Below are 19,647 nucleotides of genomic sequence, written 5' to 3' on the forward strand. Positions count from 1 at the left end.
TGATTTTGATTCACAAAAACTTAAATTATGAAGAGTCATCAAAATTTATTTCACTTTCACTCTGACCCTAATTTTTTTTGAATACTAAAATAAGAATGTTAAAAATCGCACAACACCAGGTTATAGTCCAACAGGTTTAATTGGAAGCACACTAGCTTTCGGAGCGACGCTCCTTCATCAGGTGATTGTAGAGGGCTCGATCCTAACACAGAATTTATAGCAAATTTTTGCAGTGTGATGTAACTGAAATCATACATTGAAAAATTGATTGTTAAGCCTTTCATCTGTTAGAATACAGTGATAGTTTCACTTCTTTCATGTGTAAATCACAAAACCCTTTTTTTTAAAAAGTTGCATTCTCGGGTTAGCTGTTAACAATGGTGATAGCTGGACAATATGTTGAAGGTGTTAGCCCCCTGTGTTCTCTGTCTATGACCTGATGTTTAGATTGATTCTAATCTAAAAAGTGAGATAACAGAGTTTTACATAAATTCATGCAGTTTTTGAGCTCAGAGTTCTACATGAATGTATGCAGTTTTTGAGCAAAGTACACACAAGGTACATACAGACGCGCACACAGACACCCACACACACCCTTATAGACACACACACTCCCACATGCACCCCCTCACAGACTTAAGACACTGTTTTACTGTTACTTTGATTCAAGAGTTCCCAGATACTTTCCAGAATTTTGAAGGTTCCTTCATTCCTCCTGGAACCAAACCAAGATGAGCCATAACTCAGATACTTGATCCTAGAGGTATGAGATATTTTGGGACCCTTCCATGATAATTTGGTCAGGCAACCCTGTAATTCTCCTTAAGCACCTCATGACTGGAGACACCCCAGTTCAAGTATGGGCTTAATTGCTTTGTCGCTTAGTGGTCTGCCAGCTTTCTCTCGCTCTAGCCCTTTCCAAGCTGTGCCAACTTCAGAGAACTGTATATTTTCTGTGGCAAGACACAGATAATCCCAAAACTAAAGGGTACTTTACTGCAACCCATCTCCATACCTGGGGATGAGCCAGATAGAGATTTCAACTATTTCTCAAACATGTTCTTTGATCTGAAAAGACTAAGATCTTTGCTTGTTTACTAGTTTTCCAACCTTGCTTTGATTTGGGGTACCTCAAATAAGGTGAACCACAATCTTAACAGATTGACAATTTCTATTCCTAAACTAAAAGAGGACCTATTTCTATTCCAGCCCATTTCAGTAAAATAGACCACCCTCTGAATGGCAATTATGTCAGGTCTGTTTACCAATCTTTCACCAGAGGTTTCCACTATCTTCTTTTTAAATACTTCAGTCTCAGGCCAAAAGTTATAATCCTGCAATATATGAATTGTGAAATTGGGTGTTTTTAAAAACATCTTAAACTCTAAACATGGAGCTCATTAGATTTAATTTTGCATTATAACAAAGATGCATAGTTCACTACACTACACTCCTATATGCAGGGTATTGGTTAAAAACAGGATTATCCATTGTGTTATCAAATATATATTTGCACCATTTAGAGTTTTGTATCAGTCTTATTAGTGTGCTCCAGTTCAAAAAATGCAAGTGCTGCAGAAATTATATTCGAGTTCTCCAGTTGCAGCAGTGTAAATCTTTTCTGCGACAATCTTTAGAGAATTCATTTCTTTAGACAAGCAGACACAATAAGAGTGAGGTGGCACACTGAAAATTAGCAGCCTTTGCTGTTAGAGCGAAACGGTTGAGGAATTAGGAAGTAATGCAGGACCACAACACATTGCAAACAGAAAAGCAGCGTAAAACAGGAATTAGAGGATGGTAGCGAAAATCTCGGCAATTTTAAAAGTCACCAAATTTGTGGATTAAATGGCAAATGATAAATATGCATTCAGCTCTGATCTCTGCTGTCACTTATAGCAAAGGTATAAAATATAGCAAAAGTAAAAATATGAACTCAGTGAAAATTATGTAAATTGGGATCATTTGAACCGAGGAGCTTCATGCTACCACAGTCTCACGTGTAATGAGGTTGCACCTAGCAAAGTGCTACCAGCATTCTAATGCTACTCAATACAAAGGAATGGTGTAGCCAGTGATGATAAATCCTTGTTAGTGCAAGATATAGACAAGCTGTTATGGAGAACAGGAATGGTTGATATCTTATGACACTATGTTCTTTTCATAATTACACAGGGAGTTAATGAAAAATAGAAGGCACTTAGATGCTTGCAACTGATGATTGTATAAGTATTATGTTAATGGGCTTCTCTTTCTTCAAGATGGAACAATTGAATAGTTTGGAACAAAAATGGATTTGCTGACTGTACTCCTCACAATGCTAGTCCATTTAAATTCACAACTAATCTAAGATTAGTATGAAATTAGCTACTTTACTGACAACCTTGCAGGATAGCTCCTCTGATCATGTCGCTGGCCAACCACTGCCTTAATCTAAAATGTGAGTCAAAAATACTGAAATGAGAAGGACAGACAGTAAACAGACTAAAAGTCACGTGGCATAAAGAAAATGTTAACCAAAAAATTTAGAAAACAAAACTCAGTGATGATGATGCAATCTGTGGCTTCTTAAGGAAGTTAAGGAAAGTATTAGATTAAAAGTAGCAAATTGTAACATGGTCATGAACAGGTGCTGGCCTGAGAATTGGGAGTGTTTGAGAAACCAAGAGAAATTAATAAAAAGGGAAAAATAAAATGATTGATTGATTTATTGTTGTTACATGTATCAAGACAGTGAATAGTGTTTTTGTGCTACACAGGCAGACTGTACCATACAAAGTACATCAGAGTAGCAGAACAGAGTGCAGAATACAGTGTTACAACTGCAGAGAAGGTGCAGAGAGAGAGAGATCTGAATTAACACTTGAGAGGTCAGCTCAAAAGTCTGATAACAGCGGGAGAAAGCTGTTCTCAAACTGGTTTGTACAACTATTCAAACTTCTATATCTTCTGCCCAATGGAAGAGGGTGGAGAGTAAAACCAGTGTGGGAGGGGGTCTTTGATTATGTTGGTTGCTTTCCTGAGGCAGAGGGAAGTATAGATGGCATCAATGGATGGAAGGCTGGTTTGCATGATGGACAACTGTGTTCATGACTCTGTAGGTTCTTGCGGTTTTGAGAAAAGCAGTTGCCATACCATGCTTTCTATGGCGCATCTATAAAAATTGATGGACGTGCCAAATTTCCTTAGCCTTCTGAGGAAGTAGAGATATTGATGTGCTTTCTTGACTGTTGCGTGAATGACCATCATTCCCAGGAACTTGATGATCTCAACCATCTCCACCTCAACACCACTGATGCAGATAGGAGAGTGCCCTCCATTCTGCTTCCTGAGTGGAATGACCAGCTCCTTCATTTTTCTTCCACTGATGGAGAGATTAACATCTTTATACTGTGCTGTTACACACTTGCTTGCTTTCCTGTACTATGCCTTGTTGTTGTTTGAGATCCAACCTACAATGGTGACGTCATCAGCAACCATGTAAATGGAGTTAGGGGGTGGAATTTGCCCACACAGTTATGAGAGTATAAGGAATATTTTAGGAGGCTGAGTATGCAGGGCACTGGTGTTGAGGATTATTTTGGAGATGTCGTCGCCTTTTACAGATTGCGGTCTGTGGGTCAGCAAGTCAAGAATTCAGTTACAGAGGGGCCAGCCAAGGACTAGATCATAGAGTCATAGAGATCTACAGCACGGGAACAGACCCTTCGGTCCAACTCATCCATGCCGACCAGATATCCCAACCCAATCTAGTCCCATCTGCCAGCACTAGATCCATACTCCTCCAAACCCTTATTATTCATATACCCATCCAAATGCCTCTTAAATGTTACAATTGTACTAACCTCCACCACTTCCCTCTGGTAGCTCATTCCATACACATACCACCCTCTGCGTGAAAAGGTTGCCCCTTAGGTCTCTTTTATATCTTTCCCCTCTCACCCTAAACTATGCCCTCTAGTTCTGGACTCACCCATCTCAGGGAAAATACTTTGTCTATTTACCCTATCCATGCCCCTCATGATTTTAGAAACCTCTATAAGGTCACCCCTCAGCCTTTGACAGTCCAGGCAAAACAGCTCTAGCCTATTTAATCTCTCCCTCTAGCTCAAATCCTCCAACCCTGGCAACATCCTTGTAAATATTTTCTTAACCCTTTCAAGTTTCACAACATCCTTCTGATAGGAAGGAGACCAGAATTGCACGCAATATTCCAAAGTGGTCTAATCAACATGACCTCCCAACTCCTGTACTCAATATTCTGACCAATAAATGAAAGCGTACCAAATGCTTTCTTCACTATCCTATCTACCCTGCAACTCTACTTTCAAGGAACTATGAATTGGCATTCCAAGGTCTCTTTGTTCAGCAAAACTCCATAGGAACTTACCATTAGGTGTACAAGTCCTGCTCTGATTTGCTTTCCCAAAATGCAGCACCTCACATTTATTTAAATTAAATTCCATCTGCCACTTCTCAGCCCATTGGCCCATCTGATCAAGATCCTGTTGTAATGAAGTAACCTTCTTCGCTGTCCACTACACCTCCAATTTTGGTGTCATCTGCAAACTTACTAACTATACCTCTTATGCTCACATCCAAATCATTTATATAATGATGAAAAATAGTGGACCCAGCACCGATTCTTGTGGCACTCCACTAGTCATCGGCCTCCAGTCTGAAAAACAAGCCTCCACCACTACCCTCTGTCTTTTACCTTTGGACCAATTTTGTATCCAAATGGCCAGTTCTCCCTGTATTCCATGAGATCTAACCTTGCTAGCCAATCTCCCATGGGGAACCTTGTCGAATGCCTTACTGAAGTCCATATAGAGCACATCTACCGCTCTGCCCTCATCAATCCTCTTTGTTACTTGATCAAAAAAACTCAATCAAGTTCGTGAGACATGATTTCCCACGCACAAAGCTATGTTGACAATCCATAATCAGTCCTGGCTTTTCCAAATACGAGTAAATCTTGTCCCACAGGACTCCCTCCAACAATTTGCCCACCACTGACATCAGGCTCACCGGTTTTTAGTTCCCTGGCTTTCCCCTACCATCTTCCTTAAACAGTGGTACCACATTAGCCAACCCCCAGTCTTCTGGCACCTCACCTGTGACAATCAATGATACAAATATCTCAGCAAGGTGCCCAACAATCACTTCCGTAGCTTCCCACAGAGTTCTATGGTACACCTGATCAGTCCTGGGGATTTATCCACCTTTATCAAGACATCTAGCAATTCCTCCCCTGTAATATGGACATTTTTCAACATGTCACCATCTATTTTCCTACATTTTATATCTTCCATGCCCTTCTCCACAGTCAACACTGATGCAAAATTCTCATTTAGTATCTCCCCCGTCTCCACACGTAGACCACCTTGCTGATCTTTTAGGGGCCCTATTCTCTCCCTTGTTACCTTTTGTCCTTAATGTATTGATAAAATTCCTTTAGATTCTCCTAAACCCTATCTGCCAAAGCTATTTCATGTTCTCTTTTTGCCCTCCTGATTTCCCTCTTAAATATACTCCTACTGCCTTGAGACTCTTCTAAGGATACATTCAATCTCTCCTGTCTACACCTGACATATGTTTCCTTCTTTTACTTAAACAAAACCTCAATTTCTTTAGTCAACCAGCTTTCCCTACACCTACCAGCCTTTCCTTTCACCGTAACAAGAATATATTGTCTCTGGACTCTCGTGATCTCATTTTTGAAGGCTTCCCAATTTTCAGTCTTCCCTTTACCTGCAAACATCTGCCCCAGTCAGCTTTTGAAAGTTCTTGCCTAGTACTGTCAAAATTAGCCTTCCTCCAGTTTAGAACTTCAACTTTTAGATCTGGTCTAACCTTTTCAATCACTATTTAAAAACTAATAAAGTTATGGTTACTAGCCCCAAAGTGCTCCCCCACTGATACCTCAGTCACCTGACCTGCCTTATGTCTAAAGAGGAGGTTAAGTTTTGCATCTTCTCTCGTAGGTACAACTACATACTGAATCAGACAATTTTCTTGTACACACTTAACAAATTCCTCTCCATCTAAACCCTTAACAGTATGGCAGTCCCAGTCTATCTTTGGAAAGTTAAACTCCCCTACCATAATCACCCTATTATTCTTGCAGATAACTGAAATCTTCTTACAAATTTGTTTCTCAATCACCCGCTGACTATTAGGGGGTCTATAGTACAATCCCAATAAGGGGATCATTCCTTTCTTATTTCACATGTACACCCAAATAACTTCCCTGGATGTACTTCCGGGAATATCCTCCCTAAGTACAGCAGTAACATTATCCCTTATCGCTTGCCTCCCTTTCTATCCTTCCTGCAGCATTTGTATCCTGGAACATTAAGTTGCCAGTCCTGTCCATCAAAGTCACATTTCTCTAATTGCAATGATATTCCAGTCCCATGTTCCTAACCACGCCCTGAGTTCATCTGCCTTCCCTGTTAAGCCTCTTGCATCGAAAGAAATGTAGTTTAATTTATCAGTCCTATCTTGTTCTCTGCTTTTTCACTGCCTGCCCTGACTGTTTGACTCGCCTCTTGTCTCAAGTGCACCAATCTTAGATTGATCTCTTTCCTCACTATCTGCCTGGGTCCCACTCATCCATCCACCACCCCCCGCACCCCACCCCCCCCCCCGGGTCCCACCCCTGCTACCTTACTAGTTTAAATCCTCCTGAGCAGCTCCAGCACATCTCCCTGCCAGTATATTAGTCCCCTTCCAATTTCGGAGCAATCCATCCTTCTTGTCCAGGTCACTTCCACCCGAGAAAAAACTCCTATGATCAAAAATGTGAATCCTTCTCCCATATACCAGCTCCTCAGCCATGTATTCATCTGCTCTATCCTCCTACTCCTACCCTCACTAGCTTGTAGCACCTGGAGTGATCCAGATATTACTACCCTCTAGGGCATCCTTTTTAAATTCCTACCTAATCTTTTATATTCTCCCTTCAGAATCTCATCCTTTTCCCTTCCTATGTTGTTAGTTCCAATGTGTACAATGACCTCCTGCTGGGCCCTCTCCCCCTTGAGCACATTATGCACCCTCTCAGACATCCTTGATCCTGGCACCAGGGAGGCAACATACTATTCTGATTTTTCGCTGCTGGCCACAGAAACATCAGTCTGTGCCTCTGACTAGAGATTCCCCTAACACAACGGATCGTTTGGAACCCGACATACCCCTTTTACATTCGAGCCTGTCGTGAAAACAGAAACCTGGCCGTTCGTGTTACATTCCCTTGAGAATTCATCACCCCCTACATTTTCTAAAACAGCATATCTGTTTGAAATGGGGATGGTCACAGAAGAATCTTGCACTAACTGCCTAGCTCTCTTACCTTCCCTGGAGTTAACCCATCCATCTGACTGTATCTGTGACTTTTCTCTCTTCCTATAACTGCCATCCATCACATCCCTTTGCTCTTGTAAATTCCTCATTGAAGTTGACCCAGCTTATGTCCACAAATTGACACCATTAGTAAGCTATGTCCACCAGACAACATCATCCAATTCCTTTGCTTAGGCTTTTATTATTTCCGGATTTCATTATTCTGCTCCTGATTGGGCTTCTATTTTCAAACCTCAAATTTAAACTGATTCAAATTTCTGCACACATATCTGAACTTGCATCAAGTCCCACTCACCTATTACCTCTGCGCTCACTCACCTAACACTAGCTCCCAGTTGAGCAATACCTCAATTACATTCGCTTTTAAATGGCAAGTTGTTGCTGTCTTTCAGTTAGCATTGTATTTCTATTTCGATTCTTAATGGCTATTTTGAAAGCTGTACCTTAACCTAAGCTATCATAAATAACTTAGACCTACCCCCAATAGTTGTAACCCATTCTTTCAGAAGTGATTTTACATCTTTCAATTCATAGGCTCCAGCGAGGTTAGCTTTTAAATAAACTGAGTCGGTGCTAATTTCACCCTGTGAGGACAGTTTATGTTGTTGGTCTGAAGTAGAAATACCAGGGTCAATCTGTAAGGAAATAAAAGGCAATCATTTAGAATAATGATTGTTACTAATATTGAAGTATTTGACATTCAATAACATTACCATAATGGAAAGCGATCTTCTTAACAGAAATGAATGGTATTACAGTTACAATTAAGACACTTGGCTGCATGATGGCATTATAATGGCAGAACTTTAGTGTCTCTACCTGCAGCTTTTCTTCAACTTGGTGTTCATGTCGGATCAAGTCAGGCAACACTTTATGTGGACTAATCGTTAGCTTATTTTTAAGAGGATTCTGAACTTTAGTGGGACTGGTCTGATTCTTCTTCTTGAAACGTTTCTTTGACTTTTCAGGAATGGTACTCTTTAACTGCAGCAATGGATTCTTCATGCCTAAAACAGTAAAATATGGCTTTTAATCCCATTGTGAATCACTTCTCCCTTTATAAAAACACTAAACTTTAAATTACAAAGGTCTAACAACATTCATATACATATGTTCCACACACACTCTTCATACTATGTTTGTTACTTTTGAAATTTATATGCCCTGACTGAACTCATCATCACATAAGCAATTATCACACATCCACTTCTTTTTAATTCTCATTTTTCTGCCCATTTTCTCCCCTCCACGATTCCCCATCTCTGTCCTTCATGTGTGAAACAAAGTGGATTGAATAGCCAGCCCACTTATGTTCTCTATCTAAACTTTCAACACCAGAACTATCTCCTGGAGAAGGCACTGAATTCTGACTAGCATTTGAGGAAATGGGAATATAAATTATTCTCACTTTGAATTTCCTCAGTGGCATTTGCAGTTCACTACTTGGTGCCTCCCTACTAAAGTGTAGTTAATATCACAAACTTAATACTTGGTTCTGGGTCAGGGATGCAAGAGAGATGGATGTGAGAAAGAGGGAAGTGGAGCAGATTCCATTGGTGCAAGCCTCCTCTTCAATGTAGCATAGTGTGAATCATATGGGCTAAATTATTCAAGACTTATTCATGCACATTCCACTCAAAGGTTTCTAGAGTTTTCTGAATTTTTGACAGAATTTAATTTCAGAATTAAATTCTGTTCTAGGAATCTAACATTTAGGTTGAAAATTAAGTACTGTCTACAAAATAAATGGAAACACTCGACTGAAAAACTAGCAAACAACCCTGAAGTTTGTGCAATTCAAACAAAGCTGAGGTAATTAAACTTCAAAGGAGAAAGATAGGTCAAAGGATGGTGAGAAAAGTATTCACGTCGAGTATTATAGTAGCTATTTTGGATTTAGCTGGAGAAGCCAATTTGCCTCAAGATATCTTGGAAAATGCTTTGAAGTGAAGTTTAAACCGGAGAGATTTAATTTATTCATGTAGGTTCCCCAGATGTCAAAAAAGTTAAAGTCAATTTGTAAAGTTATCTTCATTAGAAATATAATTATTCATGTCAGTGCAGAAAGCAGCCATTTGGCCCCATGTGTCAGCATCAGCTCATTACCTGAGCAGTGTTACCAAATGCCAATCTCCTGTTTCTTCCACATAACCTTACTAATTACTTTTACCTAAAAAAAATCATCCAATGCACTCTTGAATGCCTCAATCAACTCTGCCTCCATCACACCCCCAGGCAGTACATTCCATACTAAGTCGCTAAATAGAATGGAAGTTTTTTTCTCACTTCACCATGGCTTCTTCTGCATATCACTTTAAATCTAATGTTACTCTCCCTGGTCCACTCAAGATTCTGAAAGCCTCAATTAGATCTCCTCTTAGTTGCCATTTCTATGGGAAGGACAGTTCCAACTTCTTCAATCTGTCTTCATAACTGAAGTACCCCGTGGACAACACACCTTTTGGAGTTCTTCCTATAATGTGGCACCAGTATTGCACACAACACTACAGCTGAGGTCAACAAGTGCCTTTACAAGATCAGCATCACCTCTGTGAGATACTGTGTTATGACATATTGTGATATAGAATCATAGACCCTTTGGTCCGACTCATCCATGCCGACCAGATATCCTAACCTAATCTAATCCCATTTGCCAGCACTTGGTCCATATCCCTCCAGACTCTTCCTATTCACATACTCATCCAGATGCCTTTTAAGTGCTGCAATTGTACCAGCCTCCACCACTTCCTCTGGCAGCTCATTCCATACACGTACCATCCTCTGCATGAAAATGTTGTCCCTTAGGTCTCTGTGATTGTTGAATAAGAGAGACTATTTTCGGCACTCACCGATTCCTTTCATTACTTTAACACACCTTCTTTCTCTTGTACTCTCTTGCCCTATTTTTGGTGCCAAATGTACCACATGCTTCATTAAATGCTTTTTCTCCCTGTTCTGCCACTTTCAATCATATGTGTACATATACAAGCAGGAGCTGTATACCATATCTCATGTTGCCTTTCAACATTCTTCCAATTAAAATGCATCACCTCACATTTCTGTTTTTAAGCTCATCTACCACCTATCTGGAGTTCGACACTGTCCTCACAGTTTACAAATTCTTTCAAGTTTTGTGTCATCTGCAAACTTTGAAATTATTTCCTGCATATCAAGATCTAGGTCATTAATATCTAAGGAAAAGCAAAAGTCCCAGTATTACAAATCTTCATCCATCCTGAAACATATACATTAACCACTCGGTTTCATATTACATAGCCACTTTTGTATCTTTTATTTCATGAACTATAATTTTCCTCAAGTCTGTTGTGTGACAATGCATCAAAAGACCTCAAAGAGCATGGACACCAAATCTTTTGGAGTATAGTTCTGGTCACTTTGCAATAGGAAGGATATTATTAAATTGAAATGGGTATAGAAAAGATTTACCAGGATGTTGCTGGAACTGGAAGGTTTGCATTATAGGGAGAGTCTAGATAATCGCAGAATTCTTACAGTTTGGAAACAGACCATTTGGCCCAACAAGTCCACACCAACCCACCAAACAGTATCCTACACAGACCCAGTATCCTATCCAGACCCACTCCCCTACCCTTTTACTCTACATCTCCCCTGACTAATACACCTAACCTACACAACCCTGAACACTATGAGCAATTTAGCATTGCCAATTCACCTAACCTGCACATCTTAGGACTATGGGAGGAAGATGGAACACCCAGAAGAAACCCATACAGACATGGGGAGAATGTGCAAACTTCACACAGACAGTTGCCCGAGGCTTGAATCGAACCCGGGTCCGCGGTGCTGTGAGACCACCTTATAAATTGGGAATTTTCTCACTAGGAACTTGAGGGGTAACGTTATAGAGATTTATAAAATAACGAGGATAATAGATAAGGTGAAAAGCAAAGGTCCTTTCCCTAGGGTTGGCGAGTTCAAAACTAGAGGGCATAATTTTAATGTGAGGGGAGAAAAATTTAAAAGGGACCCATGGGGCAATTTGTTCTACACAGATGGTGGTTTATATGCCAGAGGAAGTGGGAGATACGGGTACAATTACAACATTTAGAAGAAATTTGGACACATTGCAGCTGTATAGGACACTGGTTTGGCCACTTTTGGAATGTTGCATGCAATTCTAGTCTCCCTCCTATCGGGAGGATGTTGTGAAACTTGAAAGAGTTCAGAAAATATTTATAAGGATGTTGCCAGGGTTGGAGGATTTGAGCCGTCAGGAGAAGCTGAATAGGCTGGGGCTGTTTTCCCTGGAGCATCGGTAGCTGATGTCTTCAATTGTAAGTGCTTAGAGAATTACAAGTTAGCCTGTCCAAATACTAGCCAAAGAATCTTACAGCTGGATATTATGTCTGTGAATAGTTGACTGCAGGAGTAAAGAGTAAAATTTCTAATACAATTGTGTTCATTATTTTAAAATTTATGCTGTTCTGTAGATTGGAACAGAATCAACAGCATGTAGTAAAACCAAATTGTTACACCTAAGTCTACTTAAGAGTCTGTAAAATTCCCAAGCTTTTGTCTTTAAATTCATACATTAGGAATCACTCCCATCAAATATTATTATAACCTATCATTGTTTCTCTCTATTAATTTCTCCCTTATGTATTTATCTATTTATGAAGCTAAGTTCAGCAACTTCAGAATTCTGAGAGTTTCTACTATGAGGGTGTCATAATAATATGAGGGTGTCTCATATTCTACCTTGCCGATGTCTTTGATCATAAGCAGCTCTCAATTCTTCTTGTACATCAGTGGGCAAGGCTGCAAAGACTTCAGGGTCAACCTGGATTTAGAAACAAGACATCCTGAATAGTAAACCCTCTTTGTATGATTAAAATTCCATTGTTTATACAATTACAATAATGTTTAATCATGATTAGACACTTATTACCGAATTTAAACATGATGTATATAATAAAAGGAACACAAGGAGGATAAACAGAAGATATCTTACCTGTGAAAAAGCTGGGAGGGCTACAACCATTCCAGCAGTGTTGCTTGGCTCCTGAGGTCCAGGTAATTCAAGAATCACTGTCGCCATTGACACAGGTACTTGTCCAGTAACAGTGCCTTTCACTGATTCTTTGACAGGGGCAGCAGTAAAATTAGGCTGTTGTTGAGCAGCATACGTCTGTTCTACTTGTTCTCTAATATCTGGAGGGAGTGCAGCCAAAACAGAAGGATCTATCTACAATGAGAGTGTAAAACAAAGCATTATCCTTCTTAAGTATTTTTTCCCTAAGTGGGTGTTCTGGAAAGTTTAAGTTTTCATTTTCTTTGGTGTATAAGTAGCAAGAAAATAGAGTGCAAAATTACTCGTACTTAGAAGCTGTGTATCATAGACACATATTAAATTTCATAAAACATCACTAACTGAATTATTAGCACAATACTAAAATATCCCTGCTCGAAATAACACAAAAAATTATGCAGCTAACTTCCTTCAAAACTGGCCTTTAATTATTGCTTTAACACAAAGCAGCATTTCATCACCAAAGTAAATACAAACAATGCAGTTTTAACAATTCACTCTTTTTCATGATTCCTAAAACCCATTTGCCATTCAAAGTAAAACGTATGTAGAAAATAATTCTTTGTAAACTTTTCAGCAGAAATTATGCACACAGTACGTTGCCAAGTTTATTCAGCAAAAGGTTAAATCCACTCTCTGCATGTTGAATGATCCTTAAGTTTGGTTTAAAGGTATATTAGTGTATACTGGAAGTACCTATCAGCACCTTGGAAGAAAGACGGCCTGGATTCCACCTTCCAAAATGTACTGGTGAAGCAGTTGGAGTTACGTGCAAATGTACAGAAAGGAAAGGACAGAATGAGACTTTATATGATACTCCAACAGTTCAATAGTGTGTCAGTGCTTCTCTTTTTCAGATGAAAAACAGCCACTTTGGCAAAGTACCCAGGGAACTGCAACCTGCCAAGGAGTTAGTTGGTTGCTCCAGGTAAAATCAAAAAGGGGAAAATGATGAGAATTTTAAAAAAAAGAATTACTTCTTTCTACTTTTGGAAGGCACTAAAAAGGTTACAACAAGAATGTGCATCCGAATATATGAGGTGGAATGGAACTTCATGAAATTTTTATTAAGTAGGGTGTCATAAATAGGAATTCCATACATCTAACATTACAACGTACTTTTTCAAAGTTAGGCACTCCAAGGAAATAAAAATACCCATTTAGCACCCTTAACATAATAAATCAGCCCCAGGTGATTCACTAGAGTGTTATACAGCAAAATTAGACCACAGGTCAAAGAAGGCAGCAGCCAAGCGATTGGTAAAAGAGATTTTTATGGGAGAAAGTTGAGGTACAGAGGTATAAGGAAGGAATTCCAGTGCTTCGGTTGAAGACTCCTCATTTGAAGACTCAGCTAACAATTAGAATTGAAGGTGCACAAGAGAACAGAATGGGATGTGAATCTTGGAGGATTGTGGGGCTGCAGGAGATTAGAGAAATAGGGAGGGAAAAGGCCAGGCAAGTATTTGAAAACAAAGTTGAGAATGTTACAATCAAGACATTGTTCGACAGGAAGTCCAAGTAGGTGAATGAGTATTGGTAAGAGTGAACAGCACTTGGGGAAAACAAGGATATGGGATAGCAGAGTTCCAGATGTTGTCCAGTCTACAGAGGGTGAAATGTGGCAGGCCAGCCAGAAGAAAGTTCGAATGGTCAAATCTACAGGTCAAAGAAGAATAAATGAGGGGTTCAGCAGCATATGAAATCTCATTTAATGATCCAGACAGATATGCTGCTTTTCAAACCTCTCAATGCTGCAAAATTTAAAACAATTGAAGACTTTGTTGCATTATTACCTTAAAAAAGAGCCAGTGTGAAATTAGTTATGCATTACTTTTGATTTAAAATCAACCATGGTGAACATGTATATCACGCAGTCTCCTACTGAGCAGGAAGATATTGCTAATCTCTTGACATGAAGTTATACAAATGTAGGCTTAAATTCAAAAAAGGAGTCACCCAGTTTGAAGACTCATCATACTGTGACTACTGTATGTGCCATAACATCAGGAACTTGTTTACACATTGATCTTTGTACCTGAGAAGGGGATGGCACTTCAATACTAAGGTCACGTCGGAGCTTATGGATAACTGTATTCTCAGGGGTATGTGCCCCACCAGCTTTTATTGAGATGTCTAAACCATTGAAATTTGTATCTTGATGAGGTGGAAGCAAAAGAGAACCTCCTGCTTCTGCTGTCTTCTTCTGCATACATTCTGGATCTGCAATCAAATTTAAAAAGAAAACACAGTAATAACAATGTTATAAGTGAATACTGTCCAGGAAAATAAAACACAATTGACATCGTACAAGTATGAAACGTCACATAATTTATAATAGTAGCAGTATTCAATAAGTTGTGATTTTTGTAAATGTCTTTCAAATGGTCTCATGTGAATCAACTACATTTATGCATTATGAGCAGAACAATTTTCCTTAGTATCATGCAATATTTGACACAGAAGTGAACATCTAAAAATAACAAATTGCATTCCACTAACTATTAACAGTGAATCAGATGTAATGAGAAACAAATTAATTCTTCTCACTCCCTACCTTATACAGCACCAAAAAGACATTTAAAACTGACAGATAAAATTGCAAGAAACTCAATCTTTCATCTAGGAATTGACAGGAGTGATTGCAATTTCCTTGAAATGTGGTCCCATTTTAAGTATGTTGAACACATCTGTTGGTAACTGGACAGAGTTACCAGAGAAAATATGAAAATCTAGTCTAGTTTGGTCCAATTGTCAAAGCAAAGCAGTTTTGATATTGGCATCTCTAATTCTAATAGTAACAGATCCCAGACAGAAGAATGTTCTAATTAGTTTTGTTGTAATAGTCTGGTGACTGGTGAAAAAAAATTCAAGAACTACCAAATAACTTAATTTATTACAAGAATATGAAAACTATTCACACGTGCTTGATTAGCAACTACTTTTGAATATAATGATTCTTTAAATTTAATCTTATAAATATAAATTTCAAAGGTACTTATTAATCTTTTTTTTTACAAATTGGTGAATCTATTGGGAGTATTTGAAGTTTCAGGCCAGGGGCCTTTGTCAGGGCCCCCGCCTAAAACGTCGACTCTCCTGCTCCTCTGATGCTGCTGGACATGTTGTAATTTTTCCAGCTCTACATTTTATCGACTCTGACTTTTCAGCATCTGCAGACCTCACTACCTCTAAGCATTTGAAGCTAGCTTTCTCCAAGTGCGTTTGGGAAGAAAACGGTGATAATCCGTTAAATTTTGTGATTCATGAAAACAGAAAACTACCATGTAATAAACTAAATTACAGTATATTTGAGCAGAGAAGTTGCAAACTTTTTTTTCCTGTTATAATGAAGAGTTCATTAACTTTAACATTTAGAAAAAAGGTTGCAATTCTTAGCCTTTCAATTACTTGAGCTTGTAGTAAAATTCATGGGGCAAAATATTATGAATTTTACACTGAAATGGAGGGATTGAAAAGTGCTTTGGGCTGAATAATGTATTCTTGTTCCTAATTTATAGATAGCAATGTACTGTTATTGTGAAGTTTTGTTTTTCAACCAGCTGCATATGGGCATTGGTTTATTTATATGAAGGGATTTAAACTTAGCTTGGTCACTCTTTCCCAAACTATGATTTTAAACCAGTACATGTTGTGTTCATGGAAGTTTGCTGATGCTGTGAGTGTTTACAACAGGAAAAAGAATTCATTGCAAGATATTTGCTTACTTTTGGTTTGGAATAATCAAGGAAAGATTTTAACATAGAAATAATCCAGAGACTGGAGGCTTTTAGGCAGTTGGGGGAGACCTGACTAGGATCAGATGCCATAATCATTTATAGAGTCATTGAGTGATACAGCACAGAAACAGACCTTTCAGTCCATCTCATTCGCACCGAACAGATATCCTAAATTAATCTAGTCCCATGTGCCAGCATTTGCCCCATATTCCTTCCTGAAGAAGGGCTTATGCCCGAAACATCGATTCTCCTGTTCCTTGGATGCTGCCTGACCTGCTGCGCTTTTCCAGCAACACATTTTCAGCCCATATCCCTCTAAGCCCTTCCTATTCATGTACCCATCCAAATGCCTTTTAAATGTTATAATTGTATGCGCCTCCACTATCTCTTCTGGCAGTTTGTTCCATACATGCACCGTACTATGTGAGAAAGTTGCCCTTAGGTCCCTTTTAAATCTATACCCCCTCACCTTAAACCTATGCCCTCTAGTTTTAAACTCCCTTACCCTGGGGAAAAAAAACCTTGGTTATTCACCTTATCCATGCCCCTCATGATTTTATAAATCTCTGTTAGGTCACCTCAGCCTGACACTGCAGGGAGAAAAGTTGATCAAGGGATCGCTTAGCTCTGCCTATCACTTGCTGCTTTTGCTGTTTGGCATCAAGGTGGTCCAGTTCTGTAGCTTCATCAGATAGATAACTCATTTTTCGTTATGCCTGGTCAGGCTCATGGCATGCCCTCCTGCATTCTCTATTAAACCAGATTTGATGATAATGATGCCGTGAGGGATAGTCCAGGTCAAGAAGTTGCAGATTGTGTTGTAGTATGATTCTGCTGTTGTTGATGGCCCACCATGCCTCATGGATGCCCAGTCTTGACTTATGAGATCTGTTTGAAGTCTCTCGCATTTAGCGTGATGATAGTGCCACACAAAGCAACGAAGAGTGTTCTCAATGTGAAGGCAGGCCTTTGTCTCCACAAGGACTGTGTGGTGGTCAGAGACAGCAGGCAGATTGGTAAGGATGAGGTCAAGCATGCTCTTCCCTCTGGTTGGTTCCCTCATCACCTGCTCAGAGCCAATCTAGCAGCTACGTCCTTCTGGAACTGACCAGCTCAAGCTACAGTGTGGCCACTCCACTCAGAGTATATTTTGTGCCTTTGTCACCGTCAGGGCTACCTCCAAGTGTCGGAGGAGTACTGATTCGTCAACCAAGGGACAACAGTACGTGGTAATCAGTAGTACATTTCCTTGCTTATGTTTAACCTGATGCCATGAGACTGCATGAAGTCCAATGTCAATGTTAAGATTTCCCAGGGCAACTCCCTCCTAACTGTATACCACTGTGATGCCACCTCTATTAGGTCTGTCTTGCTGGTGCGTTAGGACATATCCAGGCATGGATTGAAAATGCCTCGGACATTGTCTGTAAGGTATGATTCCATGAGTATGACTATGTCTGGCTGTTGCTTGACTAGACTGGGAGATATCTATCCCAGTTTCTGGTGTCCTCACACATGAATCACTTTATAATTAGTGTACCAATTGCCCTATGCCTCTTGCAAAGAAGTAAAAGCTGGAGAAGGTGGCCAGCGAGCAGAAAGTCTTGGGAAGCAAAGAGTATCTCATCCAAGTCTATGGACTGGTCCTCGGTTTTCCCAGTTTTATGTTTTCCTCTACCAATATTACCAATTTTTTTTTTGGGTCTGTCTCTGTGTCTGTCAGGGTTTTAAAAGAGAGGTTAAAATTTTAGTTAGCAAGAGTTATAAGTAGATAGTTTGTAGTTTTGTTTTGACAGCAGTTCGTATTTATTTATTGGTAATAGAAACATAGAAAACAGGAACAAAAGCAGGCCATTCAGCCCTTCAAGTCTGCTCTGTAATTCAACATGATCACCCAACTAAGTATCCTGTTCCAGTTTTCTTCCCATACTGCTCGATCCTTTCAGCCTTTAAGCATTATCTCAAACTCCTTCCTCAAAATATTCAATGTTTTGTCGTCAACTACTTTACATGGCAGATAATTCCACAGGTTTGCCACTCTCGAGATGAAGAAATTTTTCATTTTACTCACCCTGTATCCTTAGACTACGGCCCCTGCACTGGATTGCCCGCTCATTGCGAATATCCTTCCTGTGTGTACATTGTCTAGGCCTGTTCGAATTTTACAGATTTCTAAGAGATCACTCCTCATTTTGCTAAATTCCAGCGAATATAGTCCTAACTAATCCAGTCTTTCTTCATATGTCAGTCCTGCCAGCCCAGATATCATTCTGGTAAATCTTCATTGCACTTCTTCCATAGTCAGAAAATCCATCATTAAATAAGGAGACCAAAACTGCATACCAACTTCGATGTGTGGTCTCACTAAGGCCCTTTGTAATTGCAGCAAGTCATCCCTGTTCCTGTACTCAAACCATCTCATTATGAAGGCATGGTATTTGTCTTCTTTACAACCTGCTGCACCCGTTTGCTTACTTTCAGTGAATGGTGTACAAAGTCACCCAGGTCTCACTGCACCTGCCTCTTTTTCGATCTATCGCCTTTCAGATAATCTGCTTTCTTGGTTTCTTTTTTACTATCCCAAGGTGGATAATAAGTAGTACTGTTGTTAAGTACAGGAACCTAGTCAGTACTTTCTGGTAACTTCTATTCCATTAACAGGTTAAATTGGGATCTTGGTGTACTTGATCAAATCATTAACCTTTGTGGTTACCCCAGGAGCTGTGCAGCTCAAAAATTAGTGCACTTTCCCAACTGGATTGTAATAACAATTTCAATATATTCACCATCTTTCTTGAAGCCTTGTTTCCTTACCAATTTTCAAGTTAAAATCTCCCAGTAAATCACTTTGCTGTTACTACACGCTCCTCTAATGCTGCAATATACCATCTACCATTCAGAGGTGCTACCAGGGAACCCACACACTATTTCTTCATTCTCTTTCCCACTACTCCTCTCTCGGCATCTCTCTCATTCCCACCTTTTTTCGACTTTCTCTGTCGACTTCCCCCATTGTTCTCTCCCTCCTTTCCAACAATTCCCTCCTTCGGTTTATGCAAGGTATCTCATTTTTATCAATATTTCCTAACCTTCTGAAAGCCTGTTTTCCATAGCTTCTTTGGTTCTTGATGCCTGAAAAATGCCCATCTTTGAACACGAAGCCCCAATAGTTGAGTTATTTTGCACAAATGAAGACATGGGAGCAAAAGAAGCTTTAGAGTCTGGGATTAAATGATGCATCTGAATTCCAACCTAAAAAATAAAAAGAAGAAAAAAAACTAGATTCCATTCAAATACATTCCCATATGATTAAAATAATTATTTCACATTTCATTCACTATTGTTTTAAAATTTACAATATATATCTTACAAGATGTATATGCATTCCTCAATTCACTCTAATATTGCAGTTCATTGTAACTGAAGCCAAACCATAAAATGCAGTGAACAGAAAAACTGTGTAACAAA

The 19,647-nt window shown here is 39.4% G+C and overlaps 1 protein-coding gene across 3 annotated transcripts in view; it reads right to left on the reverse strand.

Annotated features, from left to right (window-relative positions):
- rev1 (REV1 DNA directed polymerase) overlaps positions 1 to 19,647 on the reverse strand; it is a 127,116-nt gene that overhangs the window by 28,396 nt on the left and 79,073 nt on the right. For all 3 annotated transcript variants that reach the window (XM_043691687.1, XM_043691686.1, XM_043691688.1), the window contains exons 16-21: positions 19,269 to 19,431; positions 14,478 to 14,662; positions 12,362 to 12,595; positions 12,109 to 12,190; positions 8,188 to 8,375; positions 7,847 to 8,003 (exon numbers count right to left, since the gene is read on the reverse strand). In XM_043691687.1, coding sequence (XP_043547622.1) covers positions 7,847 to 8,003; positions 8,188 to 8,375; positions 12,109 to 12,190; positions 12,362 to 12,595; positions 14,478 to 14,662; positions 19,269 to 19,431 — 1,009 coding nt within the window. The remainder of the gene's footprint in view (positions 1 to 7,846; positions 8,004 to 8,187; positions 8,376 to 12,108; positions 12,191 to 12,361; positions 12,596 to 14,477; positions 14,663 to 19,268; positions 19,432 to 19,647) is intronic.

The sequence above is a fragment of the Chiloscyllium plagiosum genome, chromosome 6, assembly GCF_004010195.1.
Source record: "Chiloscyllium plagiosum isolate BGI_BamShark_2017 chromosome 6, ASM401019v2, whole genome shotgun sequence".
Classification (NCBI taxonomy): Eukaryota; Metazoa; Chordata; class Chondrichthyes; order Orectolobiformes; family Hemiscylliidae; genus Chiloscyllium; species Chiloscyllium plagiosum.